We start from the raw sequence: 21,017 nt of genomic DNA, 5'->3' as shown, positions 1-21,017 counted from the left end.
GGTGCTTGTGTACGACAATATATAACGGGCGCGGGGGGGGGGGGGACGACGACCGTTACCTCCGCCTCCTCTCTCGCCCTGTTTTGAGGGCTGGGCTGAGGCGGAGGGAGCGGGAGGACATTTCTTCAATGAATGGCGAAAGGCCGCCTACCCCCCCCCCACCCCCTCCCGTCAGCGTCGCTGGCGGCAGCGGGCAGGTTGCCATGGCGACGGCGCTGATCCGGGGCTCCTCGCGGTAGTAACGGCAAAGCCTGGCAGCCCTCTGCTCTCTGCCAAACACTCGCTGCTGGTGGTGGTGGTGCTGCTGCGGAGCAAAGAGGCGAGGGGGAAAGAGCGCCGTCTCCAGAAGAAAGCCCGCCCGCCTGCCTGCCTTCCCGCCCGCCCGCCGGCAGGGACTCAAACGAGGTACGGTGCGGCGCCCTTCGCCCCGTCAGGCCCCCCACTCCCCCTATTTCGCAGAGTCTGTCAGCTCTGTCTGCTTTATTACTGCACCAGTATCTTGTCTCCTCGCGAAACGGGGCTGCTGCTGCTGCTGGGGGGGGGGGGGCGACGGTTGCAGAAACAGCCCTGCCTGAGGAGGAGGCTCCTTCAACGTGCAACCTGACACAGCCTCTCGTGCACTTTCCGTTGGTCGTCGAGGGTCAAACTCGTAGGGTCGCGGTGGGGGGGGCAGCCCTCCCCTCGGAAATAAATGTGACTAAGGCTTGGAGTGGGTGTGGGGAAGATGAAGCCTTGTCGGATAGAAGTGAGGAAAGTTTTGTTTTTGTGGGGAGTTAAAAGGCTCAGGGGAGGTGGGGTGGGTGAGTGTACTCCTCACAGCTCCCCTCTGAAATCAGCGGCAAAACAGGAGCTGGGCTGCATTGCAAATTTGCTTTTCCTCAGATGTATCGAAAAGTCTACACAGGGGAGACTTGTCCAGGTTTATTGAAAGCGATGGTTGAACGGGAGCTTAAGGTCCGTTGTTGCTTGCTTTCTTTTTTTACTGTCCCTCCCATAAAGGGGGGGGGGCGATGAAAGTGGTCCACCTTCAATTGTGCACTTCCAGCCCCTTGACGATGGGGGACACTTTTTTCTGATAGGGTTATAACAAGTTGATTTGCTGTCCTTGCAATGATGTTAAAGATACCAGGGGAGTGATGCTGACGGGTCTGTGCCATTTTCATTGCCTGCAACTGGTGGACCTCGCTTCTCTCCTTTCTATTGGGAGCTATGTTCGTTTCTATATTTAAACATCCATGCCGGGGTAAGTTAGCGATAGACTGTCAAATGGGGGGGGGGGGGGGACATGTTTTCCTCCTGGACGTTCTCTCCTGTATCTGGTTTGACTTTTGACCTTATGAAAAGTGTATGGTGGTTGGAAGTGAACTGTTTAATCAAAACACACAGAGATATGAAAGGCTGAAACGTGATGTGCCTTATTACTCTGTTGAGTTATTGGGATTAAATATACACTTAAACCTATTTGGGAAGTTTATGTGAAATACCATGTTATGCATAAATTAAATTTTTATTTTAAAAAGGATGAAGTCAAACCAGAAGGAAATAACTTTGCCACCTGGAAAGTGAAATAGCTGGGTTATTTGTTCAGTGACAAAAAGGAGCAAAACCAGGAATGATTTACAACTTTCTTCAAGTTTGCAGTATGTTAGTTCTGATAATACAGTTAACATTAATTTCTAACATCACTACTGTTTTACTCCTGAGAAAATCCCAGAGTGCTTAATACTGGAAGCCAACTGGAACTGAATAATTTAATACTTCACTGGATCATGTACCAAGTAGTTTTACATTACTGTGATCATTTATGACATGGTTCAGTGGTACTATGATTTAGGACAAGGGCAGCCATCTTTCTGCTCTCCAGGTATTGTTAGACTCCAAATCACATCAGCCTCAGCCAGCATGATAAATGATCTTCACTGATGGGAAGTGTAGTGCAACAAATATCTGGACAGCGCTTCGTTGACAACTCTTGATTTAGAGGAGTTTTATTGGACCAGAATAAAATTTTACCAGTTACATACCTGAATATTTGGATGCATGTGGTAGATATAATATAGAAGAAGACAGCATGGGGCAAAAAGGATAGCTAATAGCAAATATCAACCCAAGAACCAGAATTCTGTGTACAGTAGTTCTGTTCATAATCCAAGGCAAGAAATATATAATAATATATTTGTCAGAATTCCTTTATCTTTAAAGGTTGCGTGACAACAAGCATCAGTTTAGCAACTGAAGCTTTTTCTAGTATGGAAATGTAGTAATGATGTAATATTTCACCTGTTGAATTTTGTTTGTCAGTTGGGTATTAGAGGCTCTAATAGGGCTCTAATTTAGAACCTTATCCTCACTCCTAAAAGTTGGCAACTAATATTTCTTTAGCATCAGCTAAGCAGTGGAGTCCTCTATATGTACAGTGGTACCTCGAGTTACATATGCTTCAGGTTACATACGCTTCAAGTTACAGACTCCGCTAACCCAAAAATAGTACCTCGGGTTAAGAACTTTGCTTCAGGATGAGAACAGAAATCGTGCTCCGGCGGCGCGGCGGAAGCAGGAGGCCCCATTAGCTAAAGTGGTGCTTCAGGTTAAGAACAGTTTCAGGTTAAGAACGGACCTCCGGAACGAATTAGGTACCCGAGGTACCACTGTACTTAAAAGTACTAATTAGAAGTAACCCTGCATTGTGTTCAGTTGGACTTTTTCCAGATAGATATTTATAGAATTGTGGCCTAAGAGTTTATCTGTTTCAATGAGATGCCAATCCTAAGTGAGTTTTCTTATGAAATAATAATTACTATTAGGGTTTATACATGAGTACACCCCAGTTTAAAGATGTCACATCCTTCCTTTAAATACGTATGAAATTATGACTGCTGAAATACTGATCAGTGAGAGAACAAAATACACTTGGTAAGATTGGTTTTGTGTTGTAGCATGCTCTATGTCAATGATAATTTTCTTTAATTGTCCATCATAGTGCACTTGGCTTGTTGAGAAAGCTATTTCCTTTCCAGTGCCCTTTGTTCTTATGTAACATTTTGATACCTTTTGTGTTTGTAAAATTCATTGCAACAATGACCTGTGTTAGTATTGTAGCACAAAAGGCCATGATGTTGCTAGACCTTTTCCTGATATTAAACAGAATGTGCATATCTGGATGGTGAAAAAACAGCTCAGTGTATGTTTTTTCACTAAACCATGGCCCTCACCATCTGTATGACACAAATAAAGGAAAACATAGGGACCTAATAAAAATTCATATTTAAAAACACAAAAGAAAGTCACAGCCTCCCCTTTCATATCACAGCAGCCCAATTCTGTTCTTCTTCATCCAAATATAATTTTCATTGAGTTCAATGGGAGCTTACTCAAAAGTAACAGGATTGCAACTATTGTTACTATACTGTAACAATTATGTAGAATAATAGCTCTGAAAACTCTGTTGGTCTTAAAAGCAAGCATGATGAAAACCCAGAAAGAAAATGAAGGAAACCTTCAGTGATATCATTATAAGCTTATATGTTATTGTTTGCATGTGTATAATAATTCATGCTTATATGAATAAAAGCAGATATTACATATATGGTAAAATTGCTAGTTGATATCAAGAGCCGTATACAGTATGTAGGATTGTCCAATACTTTTTCAAGCTATAAGAACAATATGGTGCTCAGAATGTACCTAATTTCTGTTTCAATTATTGTACACTACCTATATCTTTTAGGATACAAGTAAAATATCCATCTTATCCATGATCTTCTGAAATGTCTATTCTATACCCTCTTGACCCCATCCACCTGACAATCTGTTTGGGTGAAGAGAAGAAGGCATGGCTTTGAAATGTCAGTAAGAAATATGTAAAGTAGCTGTTAGAAATACAGTATCCTCCTGAAGATTTGGGTACCTACCAGAAGTGACTTCAGACACATATTCAGACACTTACCAATGACCCCCTAGAGACTGTGATTTCATTGTTGCTATGGCGCACTGATGGGACCTAGCAGTAGGTGTCTCAGGAAAATCTCCTGTGGCCATTATAGACATTCTGAAGAGTAGTTACTTCTACCTATTTATTTATTTATTTATTTATTAAGTCAACGATGCTGCAGCAACAAGCTATTGATATACAACTGCATCATAAGGTATTTTTCAAATAGGACACAGAATCAGCTCGTGTCCCTGTTTTAAAACACTGCTCTGTTCTGATTTCATGTCTGAAACCATTTGTTCCTTGCTGAACACCAGATGTGTCTTAAATTTAGTGGCATCTCATATTTTAAGGAAATGGCCCTTAATGAAAAACATCACTGTTCCAGAAGAGTTCCATATTTCAGAAAATTACATCTCTACAGAACATCAAGCTCACAGTGTCTCTCATTTTTGACATTTTGATCTGATAAACGTAATGAAAAACAACAGAGTGCTTGACTAGTCTTGGCTATTTATGCTGCAATCCTCACTCCACTTACCTGGGAGTAGGCCTCATAGAATTCAGTAGGATTTACTTCTGAGTAGACATCGTTAGGCTGGTGCCGTTAACTCTGCTTTTTCTCAATAATTCCTGCCCAGAAACCACTGAGCTAGTTTATGCGCACAAATGAGAACATCCCACCTCTAACCAAGAGGATAAACTGACCTGATATTTTGGTTGATTGGTGCTCACTGTTGGCCATTACCTAACAAAAAGGTGGGTTGCAACAGCAGCACTCCCACCATACACAGACATCTGTGTTTTTTGTTTTTGTTTTACCATGTAAGACCCCAAGATGCACGTTCGGGCTAGAGATGGGTCTTAGGTCTGAAAAGACTGAAACTACTGAATGTGATAAGCCACTTTAAGCAGCAGAGAAGTGGGATATATAAATAAATAAAATTAAATACAAATAGGGTAAAGAGTGGGTAGAATTTATTCTGGCTGGGCATTTGCCTCCATCAAGCTCCCCTGCAGTAGAGTTTATGTTTAGAAGAGATTGTTGAATATGTTATTCTGTCTTTAAGGTGTTTTTGCAGGACATGAGGTTATATGATACTAATATACTACATTCACAAGGGCAGAACAACCTAGTAAGTACCAGTAGTATAGGTGACTGGACAATTGGACTTCAAGAAGTTCCAGGATGCTCTGGAAAACCCGCAAGTGTGGAACACTATTGGCATTACCCTAGGATCTCAGAACAACAATCTGGTGCAGGTTTCACCCTGCAGTGTTCCCAGTTGCTGCTTATTCTGTTGGCTCCATTCACATACAGAGCAAGGAAAAGGAGCTGAAAAGGAAAATCCTTAAGGGGGAACACAGTCCTCCTTCGTTAATAAAAAGCATGATATGGAGCATAGGCGGCAAAATTAATTTTGGCCTGGAGTGGCAATATAACTTGAGATAACTCTGTATGTTAGTGATATAAACCCCCACCTTCCTTGAAAGATGCATCTAGTTTTGGTGAACTCCATTTCTTTCAAGATTTATTTGATGCTTTTCCTGAGTTGGAAGCTCCAAATTTGTATCCAGTTTCACATTAAGTTAAATTTGGCATCAGTGCTATGCACTAGAGCTGGCCTTCCTTTGTGTTTTCAAAGTTCTCATATCAGTGCAATGCAGGGAAATTAATTCCTGTGAAAATGAGCAAGTATACATCCAGGGAAGAAAAGCAGTAGCCCATTATAACTCCCTGGGATCTCTTCAGAAGGAAATGCATGGGGCCACTGTGTGACAGGTAGTGAATGGAATTGGGGGCGACATCTGTAAAAGACAATACAATCCTATCCATGCCTATTTAGAAGTATATCATTGAGCACAATAGTGCTTAATCCCAGGTAAATGACTATAGGATTGCCACCAGAGGCACAGTGGAAGAACTGATGTGCTGCATTACCTAACTGCTGGTTAAGAAAGGTGGTATTTGCCACAAAACCACTTGGAAACCTAATCTTCCACACTGTCAATTGTTTCAAAGTAGTAGGTGTGTGATTAATGAAGTGCAAGCAACACATAATACTTGGGGTGAGCAAAAAGCTCTGGGAGGCAGTGCTTTATGGTATCATAAACAATGTCCTCCCTTTGACCCTGGCTATTTGTGAACCATGGCTACATGTTTGCATGAGCCATCCCGTTGTATTGTTCTCTAGGTACCTCTTGAAGTGCACCTGCTTGTTACAGTGTCATTTGAATGTCATAGGATGATTAGATATGGCAACAGTCCTGCCTTTGAGCAGAGGTAGAGTTGCCAGCATTTTTCTGGCAGAACTGCTTTGCTTTTTCACAGTTGTGTAACCAGTAGAAATTTAACTGGCCAAGCTTTTCCCCTCACTGCATCTATGTGGTAGGAAAACCTTTTCCAGCGAAGTTAGTTTGTTACCCAACTGTTAATGGAATAGGAATCCTGCCATTAAAAAGATTGTTAACTATAAGGAATTCCTTTAGACGATATTGTAGCTCCCTCCAATTCAGAAATGTAAATTCTTACATATTTATTAAATTTGTATATTATGTTTACAGAGATTATATTTGACACTTCTGTTAATGCATTTTAATATGATATTGTTCTTGACTATACATATATACTGTTCAGACTAAATTTAGACATATATCCATTTTTTTACTCTAAATTTAGTCTTGCATTGTGACACAGTCATGCACAGAAAGAGGCTACTGCATCTCAGTGATTGTGAGTCACTGCAGTCTTGTTAGTAAAATGCTATTAGGAAGGGACTGCCAAGAAGGCTTTTTTCAAATCATTCACCTCATGTTTTATATGAATTATAAGTTATGCCTTCAGTGCATTTTTAACAGAAGATAATATAAATTGTCTATTCTGGGGCAGAAGTGGACATCTACATACAAATCACTGGATTGTTCAGGAAGGAGGAATGGGGTGGGGTGAAGAAGTGCACAGCTTTTCACAAGTAGTTTTAATACAAAATAAATGTTTACTGGTAAGATCAGAGATGTAGCCTTCAGACTGAAATTTGCACAAGTATCTGCCAATATATCTCATGTCTTTCAACCCTTGTATGCCTATAATATTTCAAGGTTGACATGTAATTTCACACAATGTGATAGATATCACAGTATATTTAGATACCTGAGGCCAGAAGAAAATACACACCACTATACAACTACAAAATAGTAATCTACAACTGGGAAACTGTTTAACAATACTTTTCCACTGTCTTCCCTGCCTCCCTAAGATCTGAATCTCCTGCTTTTTCACATCCTTAATGCATTTATTTTGACTGAGTTCACTGGTTAAGAGTGTAAAAAAATGCTGATTCAGAAAGGCAGTTTCTCTGCCTTGAAAGTGTTATTTTTACACATGAGCAATATCAACTGAAGCAAAATTGAAGGAAATCCTATTCTAAGCCTGCAATCCTTTCAATTCCAAATAGTTCTGGGAGGATTGTGGTGAAATAAGTTTGATGATATTACAGGCTTTGGGAATGGGACATTAAAGAGAGAGAGTGAGAGAGCACATTCTGGTCATTCAAGTACTATATTCAAAAGCCAGAAATTATCACTATGCATATGGTTGAGTCAAAATATCCACTACCAGGGCAAGAAATGTAAAATATATAACATGTGGTTAATAAACTGTGCACAAGATGAATATTACCCAACCACTAACCTCAGTGTCCAAAAAAGTTTTGAAAATGCTTTGAAAGCTTTTTGATTTTAGAATATAACAAAGGGTGCCTATCAACAAAGGTCCCCATGTGACACCCCCCCCAATGCCCACCATTTTAATCAGGGGTGCCAACTTGAATAAAGTATTGTGGGGGCCCATGTAAGCCCCACTTCACATAATCGATAACTTGATGTAGTGCACACTCTGCATCAATGCGCATCAACTTCGTGGGGGCCTGGCCTCCTCAAACATTTTATTGTGGATGCCAAAAACCCCATGGCCCCTAGGAGTTAGTTCCTATGATTTGAATAATATTTTATTTCTAAAATCAGTTTTTCTTTGGTCAGTATGTGCTCCATGTTTTCAACAGTTAAATGAATCCTGACCATAAAAATAACAATATTTTTTAAAGTGTGAACAGGAGTGAAATGGATTAGACTAGAAGATGCTTGCAGAAATGGCTAATCGATTTCTCTATTTGTAAAGAATTGTTTGTGTGGAGCTACATGATGTGCTCTTATGGGATCTTAAGAAAATGGTTTCACTCTTACAGGATCTTGTGGTGCAGAAAGTATTATCCAATAAAACACGAAGACCTAACTGAATCTCAAATATAAATCATGGGATATTCTCTCTCCTACACCCTTGCCCTATTACACTTGTACAGTTATACAAAAGAGGTTATGAGGCCAGTCACCACTAGACTACTCAGGGTAAAGACCTCTACAGAAATTGGATGCTCTATAGAAATAATTGCCTCAGCAGATGCAATTCCTTGCAGAGAAAAGGTTTCCGTCCTTTATGATTGAGACTCAATTAGATTTCCCTGTTTTACCAGAGAATACTCTGTGTACCACATAACCTTGTAAGAGTGAAACTAGCTTCCTGAACAGGGTTTTCTTTATAACTTGCCTTTCTGTTCAGCCCAACACTCCTATGGAAATGAGCTGCTAGTTCCCTTTTTAAAAAGCTAATTGGAATTTGATCCATGGTGTTAAGAACAGCTGACAGTCTGGAGTTTTTCTAGTATATCTGTTTTTAAATAACTTGCAGTATTCAGCCTTATAAAATAGTGAACACCAAAGATTACAGCAATAACCTTGCTGCAGTTTGCCATCAGTTGGATGCCTTTCAGACCCCACATAGAAATGGAATCATTGTATATTTCACATAGTGAATTTATAGATGTGTTTGAGGGTGTAGAATAATGGCTTTTTCAGGCACAATACAATGTCAACACAGGAGTATTAAATGGTTCATTTAGATGATACTGAATTGCAGAGTCCTTCAGACTTGAAGCCTTGCCAAAAGAGCTGCCACAATTCAAGAATTCATAATGATTTCACCAATCTCTTGCCTGTCGTGTTGCTTCACTCCAAATTATGAAAGTGAGCACCATTTTCTATAGCACATCCAACTCTGCAGAACACTGATGGAATAAGCAGGATGTCCTTCCCGTTTCATACTGATATTGTTGCATGCCACCCCAATCTCTGAGTGGTGGGATATTCCAGAGGTTCCAGGCACTTACACAGGGTTCAGTTTCCTTGGAATGAGGGACAGCAGAGACTGTGGTGCTGTGATGTCTTTATGGTATATGGTTTATTTACACATATATACAATCTCCCATAGCCACAACTGTAGATTCAAGCAGAAATCAAGTGTGGCTCTCATTCTCTGGCTTCTGTCTGTGTTTAGCCCAGCTTTCAGCTCTCACACACTACTCTGACTTTTATCTTTCTCACTACCAGCCAGATGAGGGAAGAGGTCCACCCATTTGCCCTCTGGCACAGAGCAATTTCCTTTGTCAGACTAACAATCATACTTAAGTGGTAACTATGACCCTTGCCTGGCTAATTCAGCAATGGAATCCTACATTAGATTTTAACCCTTGCTGTATCCAGGACCTTAGGAATTAGAAGGGACTCCGGCATCATACAGTCTAACTCCCCAAACTCACACAACAATATTATGAAGCATGGAGTGACAGAGCGCAGACCAACATTTAACAGCATTTTAAATTGGAGTTTATGCTTTAATTTTTTTTTTAGTTTAAAGCCATCTAATCTAGCGGCCATCATCCATATATTGCAGAAGGGAATTACATTGCTTAACTTCTTTCTTCTTTGTTGCTCACTCATAGTCAAGTAAGATTGTCTTCTATGAATATGGTCTTAAGTGACTGTGTCTGTAAGTGACTGTGGAGGCCAATTCTGGATCCACACATCCTTCCACAGTGGGGACATAGGTTTCCAGGTGGGAGTTGATCATGGTGAGGATCTGTCAAGCGTCCCTTCCTCTTAGCACATTTCTCCCTTTCATCCTGAGTTCGTACTTCTTCAAAGTCCATGAGGCCTTTGGTAGAGGCTATTCATGATCTTCGTTTTTTTGATGTTGAGCTTCAGACCATATTTTGTGCTCTCCTCTTTCACCCTCATTAAAAGGTTCTTTAATTCCTCCTCACTTTCTGCCATCAAGGTTGTGTCATCTGCATATCTGAGGTTGTTGATATTTCTTCTGGCAATCTTAATTCCAGCTAGGGATTCATCCAGCCCAGCCTTTCGCATGATGAATTCTGCATATAAGTTAAATAAGCAGGGAGACAATATACAGCCTTGTCGTACTCCTTTCCCAATGTTGAACCAATCAGTTGTTCCATATCCAGTTCTAACTGTAGCTTCTTGTCCCACATAGAGATTTCTCAGGAGACAGATGAGGTGATCAGGCACTCCCATTTCTTTAAGAACTTGCCATAGTTTGCTGTGGTTGACACAGTCAAAGGCTTTTGCATAGTCAATGAAGCAGAAGTAGATGTCTTTCTCCATTCTGAAGGAAATCAGCCCTGAGTGCACACTGGAAGGACAGATCCTGAAGCTGAGACTCCAATACTTTGGCCATCTCATGAGAAGAGAAGACTCCCTGGAAAAGACCCTGATGTTGGGAAAGATGGAGGGCACAAGGAGAAGGGGACGACAGAGGACGAGATGGTTGGATAGTGTTCTCGAAGCTACCAGCATGAGTTTGACTAAACTGCGGGAGGCAGTGGAAGACAGGAGTGCCTGGCGTGCTCTGGTCCATGGGGTCACGAAGAGTCGGACACGACTAAACGACTAAACAACAACAAATTGTCCAGTTGCAGCCCTAGCAAGCCAGTGATTCCCAATTACCTGTGCTTATACTGCATTTTTAAAGATTTGCCTTGAGAGCGTCTTTAAACCTCCTTTGTTGTCCACTGGTATTTTGCTTCCCATCTTGAATTGAGAATAGAGTAGTTGTTTTGGAAGTTGAAAATCAGGCATCTGAACAACATGGCCAGTCCAACGAAGTTGATGTTGAAGAATCATTCTTTAACACTGGTGATCTTTGCTTCTTCCAGTACACTGACATTAGTTTGCCTGTCTTCCCAAGGGATATGTAAAATTATTTGGAGACACCATTGATGGTATCTTCTGAGGAGTTGGAGATGGTGTTTATATAAATGGTCCATGTTTCACAAGTGTACAGTAAAGTTGGTGGTACAATAGCTTTGTAAATGAGCATTTTGGTTTCCCTGCGAATGTCTCAGTCCTCAAACACTGTGCTTCAATTGGGAGAAAACTGCACTCACAGAGCTCAGGCAACTATGTTTAACTATGAGCTGAGTGAAGAAATACTTCCTTTTGTCTGTTCTGAATTTTCATTCTGAATCATGAGAAAGCGCAAAAAAAACTTATCCATCCATTCACACACCTCTTTCCTGACTCTCTTGTTTTCCCTTTATCCTAAACCTTAAAAGCACCAGATGTTGCAACCTGTTCCAGCCCTTTGGTCATTGTGGTTGCCCCTTTCTCAGGGGTGGCATGTCCCATTCTACACTTGGGGTGAAATTGAAGCTCCTGCCACCACCTACCTGCTCCTGCCACCACCTGCTCTGCTGCCCCCTGCTACATGCTGCCATCATTGGCACCTATTTTGAGCAAGATCTCACCCAAAATGGATGTGATCTTGCCCAAAACTAGTAACTATGTCAGCAGCAGCAGGGCAGGTGTGTGTGGGGGTGTTCTACCACCGGATGCAGTGGTGGTCTCACCGAATGGCTAGGCCGGCTCTGCCTTTTCTACAGTGTATTATATCTGCAATAGATGCTTAAGTGAGGTGCTTATGTTGGTGCTGGTTCATCTACCCCTATTTGGGGGCATTCAGACAATCACATTCTAGTCAAAGATACATTTTGGCTTGGCTAGTGGAATCACCGGGTTCCTTGGCACTATATATAAAAATTAATCCTGAGAGGAACCTGGCCTTCGGTTGAACTAAGGAGTCCATTGTCTAATATCAAAGCATGTTTGCTAGAGTCAAAAGAATAGTCTGAGTTTACAATTGCAGTCAGTGTTCCTTTCCTACTGAACAAGACCATCACATTTCTGTACTGCAGAATATGTTCAGTCTAAGCAATGAAGTTTAAATTCTCCTGAAGCCTGAAAAATCCCACCACAGCATTAATTTGAGCACGGCAACACTCCAGCAATCCTAGGATTAGTGATGCAGCACTTTATTTTACCATCTTAGCTTTATCAGCTAATAATTTGTGATGAATTATAATTGTTCTCAGAAAGTACTTGCATCTGATCCCAATTTTAAGAAAGTGTTCATTTACTAGGTAGGCCCTATTTGATATAAATGTCTGTTGCCAGAGGCTACACTGCACGTTTGAGGTAATGGTAGATTATGACTGCACAAGCAAATAAAACATTTTTCTAATTAGTTTTCATGTTTTTGTGTGTCTCATGCAAACCAATTACTGCTTTATCTTATTTCCGCACACGATTGTAGGCCACAGTTTGTGTACTACAAGCTTTGTCAGCATTCAGTATTCAAGTCTAGTTGTAAACCATATATTCATAATCTGTATCTGAATTAGCATGAAAATAAAATCAATGGGAGCTTTGCCATTGGCTTCAGTAGAGTGCAGACTACACCCTATGTCTGTTGTGAACCTGGAATTATACACATTCATTTAAACAAATGTCATTCCTGAACTGGTATGCTGGTATAGCCATGGGGGGGGGGGGATTTAGAAATGGTTGAAGTAAACTAAATTGAATTAATAGTTCAAACCTTCATGCAACATATCTCCTTCAAACCTTGAAAATCATTATATAGTATAATTTGGATTGCTATTTGAAACATGACACGTTTTTAATCTTGCCAATGAATTTTATTGGCTGAGAACTGCAGACCCTCCAAGTGTCCCTATTTTCCAGGCTCAGTACTGGATTTACAGAAGCCACCCTGGTTTCTGATTTGATCCTGGAATGTCCTGCTTTTCCTTAGGATATCCCTATTTTTATCACATAAATGTTGGAGTGTCTGGTAGGACCTTCGTATTTTCATTGAAGAAAAGTTGGAGGTAATTGAGTTATGTGACCCCTGAGTCAAGGAGATAAGTAACTATAGAACCTTTAGAAGATATCTGAAGGCAGCCCTGGACAGGGTATAATTAATAAAATTATCATTATCATCATGGAATAGGACATTCCTATTTTCATCAGAGAAAGGTGGAGGGTACTGAATGCTTGCAAAGGTACAGTGATACAAATATGCCTATTTCTTTTCGTGTTGGGATAATGTTGGACCCAAACAGACACCTCAGTGAGGGACTAGTGACAAAGTTGTAAGAAGATGCTTTCTTGAACTCAGAAGTGCTAATTATATCTGAGAAGCTGGAAGGTGAAGAGGACTTCCTTTGACTGAGGAGGGGGTGTTCCTTACTCTTCTTTTTATATAATTTATATATGGCTCTTCCTTCATCTTGAGTATTTTTATGTTATAAATAATATTTCAGGTTCCCAAATTTGATGAAAAAGGCTATATCAATGATGTATAAGGCGTAGCTTTTGTTTAGTGAACTTCAGGTTAATTTTACCCTTATGAGAAACTGCCCATTTCTGACAAGACCATCAGAAAGTCATGTTGATTGGAATTTGTGTAACATACACATTTATTTTATTGACATAAGGACAATTAACCAAAATATATTTATGTATCATGAAATGTCAGTTTCAATGCACTTAATATTACCCAGAGTGGTGTTAATAGCAATAGTTTGATCCATTGGGTAAGGGAAAGCAAAGGCATTGCTGACCATATCACCAAACTTGTTATCCATGCACCATAGACCATAGAAAATGGTGTGTTCTGCCAGTTCAGGCCCCATCAGATTTGTTTTAATATTTCAGTAACCTAGCAATATTAAGTATTTTTGACACAGTAATCAAATGTAACACTTCTGCTGCACACACTGCTGATGCTGCATTCTTCCATGTGCATTATATTTTGGGTGCTCTATTGAAGGCATTAAAAAAACCCTTTATTGTTTTCTGCCAGTAAGAATCTGTTTATCATGTGAAGAATGTATAAGGCCATTTTCCTTCTGACTATGAACCAAAAGCAGATCAATATGCCATGTCCTGTAACTTTAGTTCAATGTAACACATTGATTAAAACTGACAGGGAAATGCCTATTGTTGAAAGCTGACTAAAGCTAGCAGAAAATGTGGCATGAAACAGGTTGAGCAAGCACTTGCTGCTAGGAATGTGTATATACAAGCATCAGGATGAGTAAAGCAGCTTTAAAAGTTAGCAACACAGTGTGGTTTTTTTCTTCTGAATCAGATAAGACTTTTGAACATGAATGCAGCAATCTCCATGTGCCCCAAACATATCAGACTTTGCTTTTTATAGGCTTGGACTAAGGAGGTGTGTATCATCTAAAAACAGAGGGTTCCTCCCCTTTTTTTGTTTAGAACCATTTGTTAATTTGTACAAATTTAGTCAATTAATCAAATAGACATTTGAAACCATCAACTAAGATTTCTTTAATTGGGTGATAGTCCTAACTTAAATGTAGTCCCGTGACTGTTTCAATTGTCAGTGGTGCTTCTGATTACAGAGTTGAAGATGTAGGTGAACATCAAGATAATTGTGTCCAGAGATTATTACTGACACAATAGATGTTGCACGAGTTCTCCCTGAAAAGGGGCTTTTTTTAGTCATGGCACCAAAAAACCACACATTTTGGAGTGCCATGCAAGATTGCAGCCCCCCGCCCCAGTTCTTTTTTTGGGGGGGGGGTCACAGTGCAAAATTGAGCAAGATGGCCACCGTTCTCTCGCAAGAAAAATTTGGATGTCCCATTTTTTCCAGGACATTTGCAGGGTATGGTTTAGCAGCATGGCACATATGTATGGGATATATGTATGTGTGTTTATTTAAAGTACTTATACTCTGCGTTTGAGGATAGGCCTCCCAAGGCAGCTTACAAAAAATTATCCAAAATTTCCATCTTACTATTTAAATCCAGCTCTTAAATGCACTTCGTTCTCAGCAAACTCATGTGAAAGAAGGGGTTATTGGTTATGGGGTGATTCTGTGCTGGAAGAATATACTTTTTGGCACTTAGTGAAAATGACTGGTTCTGCTATCTTAAACAACAGGGTTTTCTGCCAGGCATAAGAGAAACAGCCATGGAAGTTGGAGAATGACTCCTGTCCTGCACTTACTGTACCTTGGGGAGCTTCCAAATTTATGAATTTGTTTATTGCAATTTATATAGTCAGACTGCCTGAATCCATGTCACATCAAGAGAGTGGAAAATGTAATGGGTCAGAAAGGGGAGGGGAGCATGTAGTCCAGGGTGCCTGTTATGGTTGTCAGTTCCACAGCTCCAACTGACCCATGTGCTGGTCTGCCACAGACACACATATTACAAGATGCAGCTCTAGATGAAAGAACCTATTGTAAATGAATTGTTTTGTTTTGCAGATAGCAATGAGACTGGGATATCATCTAAAGAAGTGGCTGCCCACATGAGGAATCTTCTAAAGTTGTTCTTTAGTCCCAGCCCCATATCCATTCAGGGTCTGTGGTAAGACTTAGATTGCAAAATACAGTACTGATGGCATTAGGCACTTACTCTTTTTTATTTTTTAAAAGTTGTAATTTTCAGCAGGATACATGTTGGAGATTTCAGAACAGATATGATGCACATATTTTAGAATGGTGCACAAGTAAAGCCCTTCTGGAGATCTTAAATATAATAAATGATATAATTGGGAAGAATATAGCATTAAATCCAAAGCAAATGTTACTTGGTTGTTCACAAGGAACTGTTAATGATGTAGACCTAGAACTCATACAACGTTATTAATAGCAATGAAACTAGTAATACTGGGTAATTGGAAATCTAATAGACCATATATAATGTAGTGGTATATGAAAATCTGGAATATAGTTATTTTCAGTAAGTTAACATATTATAAAAGGTTTAAGAAATGATGTGCTAAGAAATTTATCAAAGTAAGTAGTTTGTTTATAAGTTACTAGAACTTGAAATTTCAAGATAATTGTCAATCATGTTTGGTTTAACTTAATTTAAACTGATTTAGATTCTTTGCTTTCCTTTTTCACAATTGATTGAGCTGCTGATCGTTGATATTATCTTAGTTATTTGCTTATCACCTAGAATTATAAGCGCCATATTATGTAAATATTATATATAAATATGTGAATATATATGAAACTATTAAATGAATATTTTTAACTCATATACCATAGGTTTTTTTTAAAAAAATCTCCTCTATGACTTTAAGAATTTGTGCCCATGGGTTGCATCCCATTTGCACAATACATGTTTGTGCAACAGGACTTCTTTCATACCTCCACACGCATTCCATCCCTCAATCTGCTCCAGAGAGTTTGGAAAAACTGCAGAAGAATATTGGAGGGTGGTGTGCAGGGGGGAGAAGAAGAAGTTCCATTGCACAAGCAGAAGTATTTGCATGAACAGTTAAGTTTGCTGGATACAACCCTATGTTTGCTTGCTTTCATTTACCCACCTCAGCTCCATTGCCTTTTCCTAAGCAGTCTTTAAACAGAAATCAAATAATAGCAACAACAACAACTAGGGAGACATGGGTAGAAATACCTACTCAGCCTTGGGACAACTAACTGGTTACCTTGATCTAGTCACCTCTTCTCAGCCTAACCTTACTCTGAAAGTTGTTATGAGACTGAAAGAGCAAAACCTTGAAAAATAAGTAGCTAAAATATAAAATGGAACACCTTTAATTGAATTCATGTGTTTATTTTTCTTCCCCTTTACAGAAACTATATATTATATGGAAGCTATGTATATGAAAGACACTGAAGAAAAAAGCAGATAGTCCTTGTAAGAGGTTGAAAATTATGACTGTTGGTACTCCGCCCATCCCTGATTGATTTGAGTACTGTGGTAATCTGAAAGGAACTCTAAACATCTTTCTTTTCACAAAGAAATAAAGACAAAGCAACAACCACAAGTCTAAAGCACATTGAAAAGAAATGACCAGCCTACTTCCAGAAGATACTGTGGAGTCCCAGGGCTCAGATGAGCTTGAATGCAAAATCTGTTACAACCGCTATAACTTGAGACAGAGAAAACCTAAAGTACTGGAGTGTTGCCACAGAGTATGTGCCAAATGTCTTTGCAAGATCATAGATTTTGGGGATTCTCCTCAGGGAGTCATTGTTTGCCCATTCTGTAGGTTTGAAACATGCCTGCCCGATGATGAGGTCAGTAGTCTTCCTGATGACAACAATATCCTTGTAAATTTGGCTTATGGAGGCAAGGTGAAGAAGTGCCTACCAGACAATCCCACAGAACTCCTGCTGACTCCCAAAAGGCTGGCCTCTCTCGTTAGCCCCTCTCACACTTCCTCCAACTGTCTGGTTATAACTATCATGGAGGTTCAGAGAGAGAGCCCTCCAACCCTGAACTCAACCCCTGTTGTGGAATTCTACAGGCCCACAAGCTTTGACTCTGTTGCATCTGTGCCTCATCACTGGACGGTGTGGAACTGTACATCCTTGCTCTTCCAGACTTCAATTCGAGTCCTAGTTTGGTTGCTAGGCTTGCTATATTTTAGTTCCTTGCCTTTAGGGATCTACTTACTGGTATCAAAGAAAGTCACCCTTGGGGTAGTCTTTGTCAGTCTTGTTCCCTCGAGTCTTGTTATTCTCATGGTTTATGGCTTTTGCCAGTGTATATGTCATGAGTTTCTGGACTGTATGTCTTCTTAATAGCAATTGCAACGAAACATGTGAAATTGCCATAGATGTAGCACTGTTAACTTACATTTCTTGTTTGTATTTTTTATTTTTATCCTTCAAGGAAAATAGGAGTGCTGACAAGTTTTGTGGTCCTTTTATTATTTTAAAGGGTAATTGAATGGTTGGTTTCTTCTGCTCTAGCCTGTTTTACCAATGAATAAACAAATATCATTTTTTTAAAGTCTAAGCAATAGAAAGAGGGTGAGGCAAGTACAACCACCTAACTGGGTGCCTGATCCTATGCTGCAGTAATATTTTTATTTTCAATAGATTATTCATATAAGAGAACAGTTAAGATTCCTGGAGTCATTTCAGAAGAAATGCCTGTTAATATTCTAAACTGTCTCTTATTTACGTTGGTGAGTAACGTTGCTCTGGGATTTAATCAGCTGTGACCCTCTACTGATTAAGTCCCACTGAAACGGGGCAAGAACAGAGATCTAACAAGGTAATTGGACATTTCATCGGTGCCTCTGATCTTTAACATGCACAAAGAAAATAGGTGCTACCATCACATCAGAACTTTTTGCCAGGCTTCCAGACAGTGAAAGAGACTGAGGAATGGATGGTTGCTTTTAACTAACCGAATAGGTAGAAAATTGTAAAGGAGACATACGCGCCACAACAATACATGGATGTATCTTTGTTCACTGTTAACATTTCTTCTCAAATATGTTTTTGATTAAAAGTGTTACAAAGCCTTACCTGTGACTATCTTCTGCATGCAGAAATATGAAGAGCTGCTATTTTCCTTGTGCAAGAAAAATCCAGCTGCATCCTGAAGAGTCTGTTCCTTGTGTGGTGACCTGTTTAGTATGCCCATAGCTTGTGCACAGTCTTACACAACCAATCACATTTCTTATTCTGCCACTTGTGGACCTCTGGATTGCAGTTGTGGTGTTGTAATATGCATAAGCTAAAATAATAATAATAAACAGATAGAGGGTTGTTATAAAGTGCTTAGGTTGGTTTAAACTAAGCTTTCCCTAGAAAACAGGTTGGAAGAGGATCACAGCCTTGCCTACTTAACCTAATAATGTTGAACTTCTTTTTATGAGGCCATACAAACCTCATGGTTTATACAATCGAAACCAAATCTCGTTATAGCAATTAAAACTGTGGTTTCAGTTTTGCAACATAGTCTCACTTTTGTTTACATCCAAGATAAATGACGTATTGAAGTGAAAATGCATTAAGCTGTATAATTGTTTGCCCTATTTTTTATTTTAAGTAAGCCAAATGATATTAACATTTAGAAATCTTTAAGGACTTCATAAGAGGCATTTAATTTTGGGGATGACATGCAGCATGTCATGGAAGGAGAAAAGGCAAGTAGTGCATAATAGCTGATGCAGGAAATAACTGGTGGGATTCAATTAACAAGTCCCATTAGGACTCCCCCAAAAAAAACACCCTGTATTTTACAAAAGAAAGCACTCAAAGCACATCTAAAGAAGTGTTACTTTTGTCCATTACTAATGGCTTGCATTGAAAACTTAATATTTCATAGAATGATCTGTTACTACTACTTTAAAGTGCTTGCAACAAGGCATGGGTAGTGGCATGGCCAGCACCAGTAAACCGCAAAGTGTAACTAATTTGTGACTCCATCAGATACGAAAAAGTCCATCTAAGAAAATATATGTTTTATAGTGTCTGTAACATTTGTATAATTTGTTTGTGTGCATACGTGTTACAAGAATTTATATATTTGTAGGGAATTCACATTCAAAATTGTCCAAGCTGTACTATCTCCTAATAAATGAGTTCTTGACGTAGGATGGAATATAGGTATAAATGTGTATCATTTCTGTACATGACTGTGTACTGTGCTTGTCATCATCTCTGATGTTTCTATCAGTCTGTGTTTAACCTGTATGTTTTTTTAAGATCTGCTATGGATGTAGTACACATACTTTTTATGTTTTAACACATGTCAAATGTTTATAATGTCTACTCAGAAATAATACTTGATATTTGTAACTCATTTCAAGTGCTCAAAGTCTTCACATAGCCTTACAACAACTCTTTATTGCCAGCACTATTACAGTATTATATTGCAGATTGGGGAAACAGGCAGAAGCTGAGAAAATTATGACATGCCTAAGACCACCTCATCACCTTGTTATTATAGTTCTCCTCTCATTCTGCCCCAAATAGTTCCTGAAGTATTGTTTTTGAATACATAACAGTATCAGCATTCCTTTCTACAAACTGCATAACTAGTTTTGAATAGCAGAATGAGTCAAAAGCCCTTCCCTTTCAATTTCATGACATCTCATGGGATGGCCTTTGGATTGTGTAAACAAACAAATCTGAAGGCAGAGGTGTGTTCAGATGCTCCTGTCATGAGATGCTAAAGTAGTCTTTCTCCAGCATCATAATCGTAGACACTGTGCAGGTGAGACATACAGTGATATGGGATCGAAATAGAGAGAAGGGAGTAAAATATTCTCTGTGCACTGAAGTCAGAAGTCTGATAATATGAATGTGAGTATAAGGGGGAATGCTCAGAATCCTTGATATACTGCATAGTCTTAAATATTTTGCCACCTATGACAGAATAGTGTTGCCATAGTTGCCACTGCAATACCAGCCTGATGACATACTCTGAAATTGCAGTGAACACTTGACAGAGCGAGCCTTGTTTGAGTTTATCACTCTGTAACTGCAATGTGAAGTCATGAGTTGGATGCGTAACACAACCGCCAGAGATCCAGCATCAGAGATGGAGTTTTGGTTTCAACTCGCATCACCTCAAGCACAATTCTGCCTCCGTTATTAAATGCTTCTTATAATTGTAATGTATTTCTTCCATTGCACTCATGCATCATCCATCTTTGGGTGCATACAGACATACCTTACAGGAGCCAGATTGTTTTTTTCTGCTGCGGAATAAGCTTGGCTCCTCCCCGGACCATACATCTATGATTCCAAATGCAGCACAGATCCAGGCAAATTTTAGAATCAAAAAGGAAAACTCAGGTGCCTGGAATCTTAATCTAGTCGAATGTTTCTGCTGTCCTTTATGTAAATAAGAAAAAGAGCCAAACCATTTTTTCTTGACATGAAACACCATTCTGTGTAGGGGGGGGGGGTGTAGCTTCAAAATTAAAGGATAACCCTTCAAAAGTGCACAACAAGCATTGTGTTAGCAGGAGCCATGTGACATGAGATGCCAATGGTATTGAACCCAGTCATATAAAACAACAGAGTCAAAGTATCTGATCTGGTCCAGCTCTACTTCAGATGGCCTTAGTCTACTTG

General features: G+C 39.6%; 1 protein-coding gene and 1 long non-coding RNA gene across 3 annotated transcripts in view; both read left to right on the top strand.

The window, feature by feature from the left end:
- LOC308482323 overlaps positions 1–21,017 on the top strand; it is a 176,466-nt gene that overhangs the window by 60,221 nt on the left and 95,228 nt on the right. The window lies entirely within an intron of this gene.
- On the top strand, positions 117–19,536 carry RNF182 (ring finger protein 182). Of its 2 annotated transcripts, none has more exons than XM_081015319.1 (3): positions 117–405; positions 15,426–15,528; positions 16,767–19,536. In XM_081015319.1, the coding sequence occupies exon 3, from the start codon at positions 16,983–16,985 to the stop codon at positions 17,718–17,720; it is 738 nt and encodes a 245-aa protein (XP_080871445.1). In that variant the 5' UTR covers positions 117–405; positions 15,426–15,528; positions 16,767–16,982; the 3' UTR covers positions 17,721–19,536. The 2 variants fall into 2 exon arrangements, with proteins under 2 accessions (XP_080871445.1, XP_080871446.1); XM_081015320.1 differs by lacking the exon at positions 117–405 and adding an exon at positions 814–1,243.

Source organism: Podarcis pityusensis (genome assembly GCF_964106645.2).
Source record: "Podarcis pityusensis genome assembly, chromosome: 7".
In the NCBI taxonomy this organism is placed as follows: domain Eukaryota; kingdom Metazoa; phylum Chordata; class Lepidosauria; order Squamata; family Lacertidae; genus Podarcis; species Podarcis pityusensis.
The sequence above is the reverse complement of the archived record's forward strand: the minus strand, read 5'-3'. Positions and strand labels throughout refer to the sequence as shown.

Coding starts and splice junctions, on each gene's coding strand:
- RNF182 (XM_081015319.1), top strand. CDS start 16,983: ATGACCAGCCTACTTCCAGAAGATACTGTGGAGTCCCAGGGCTCAGAT.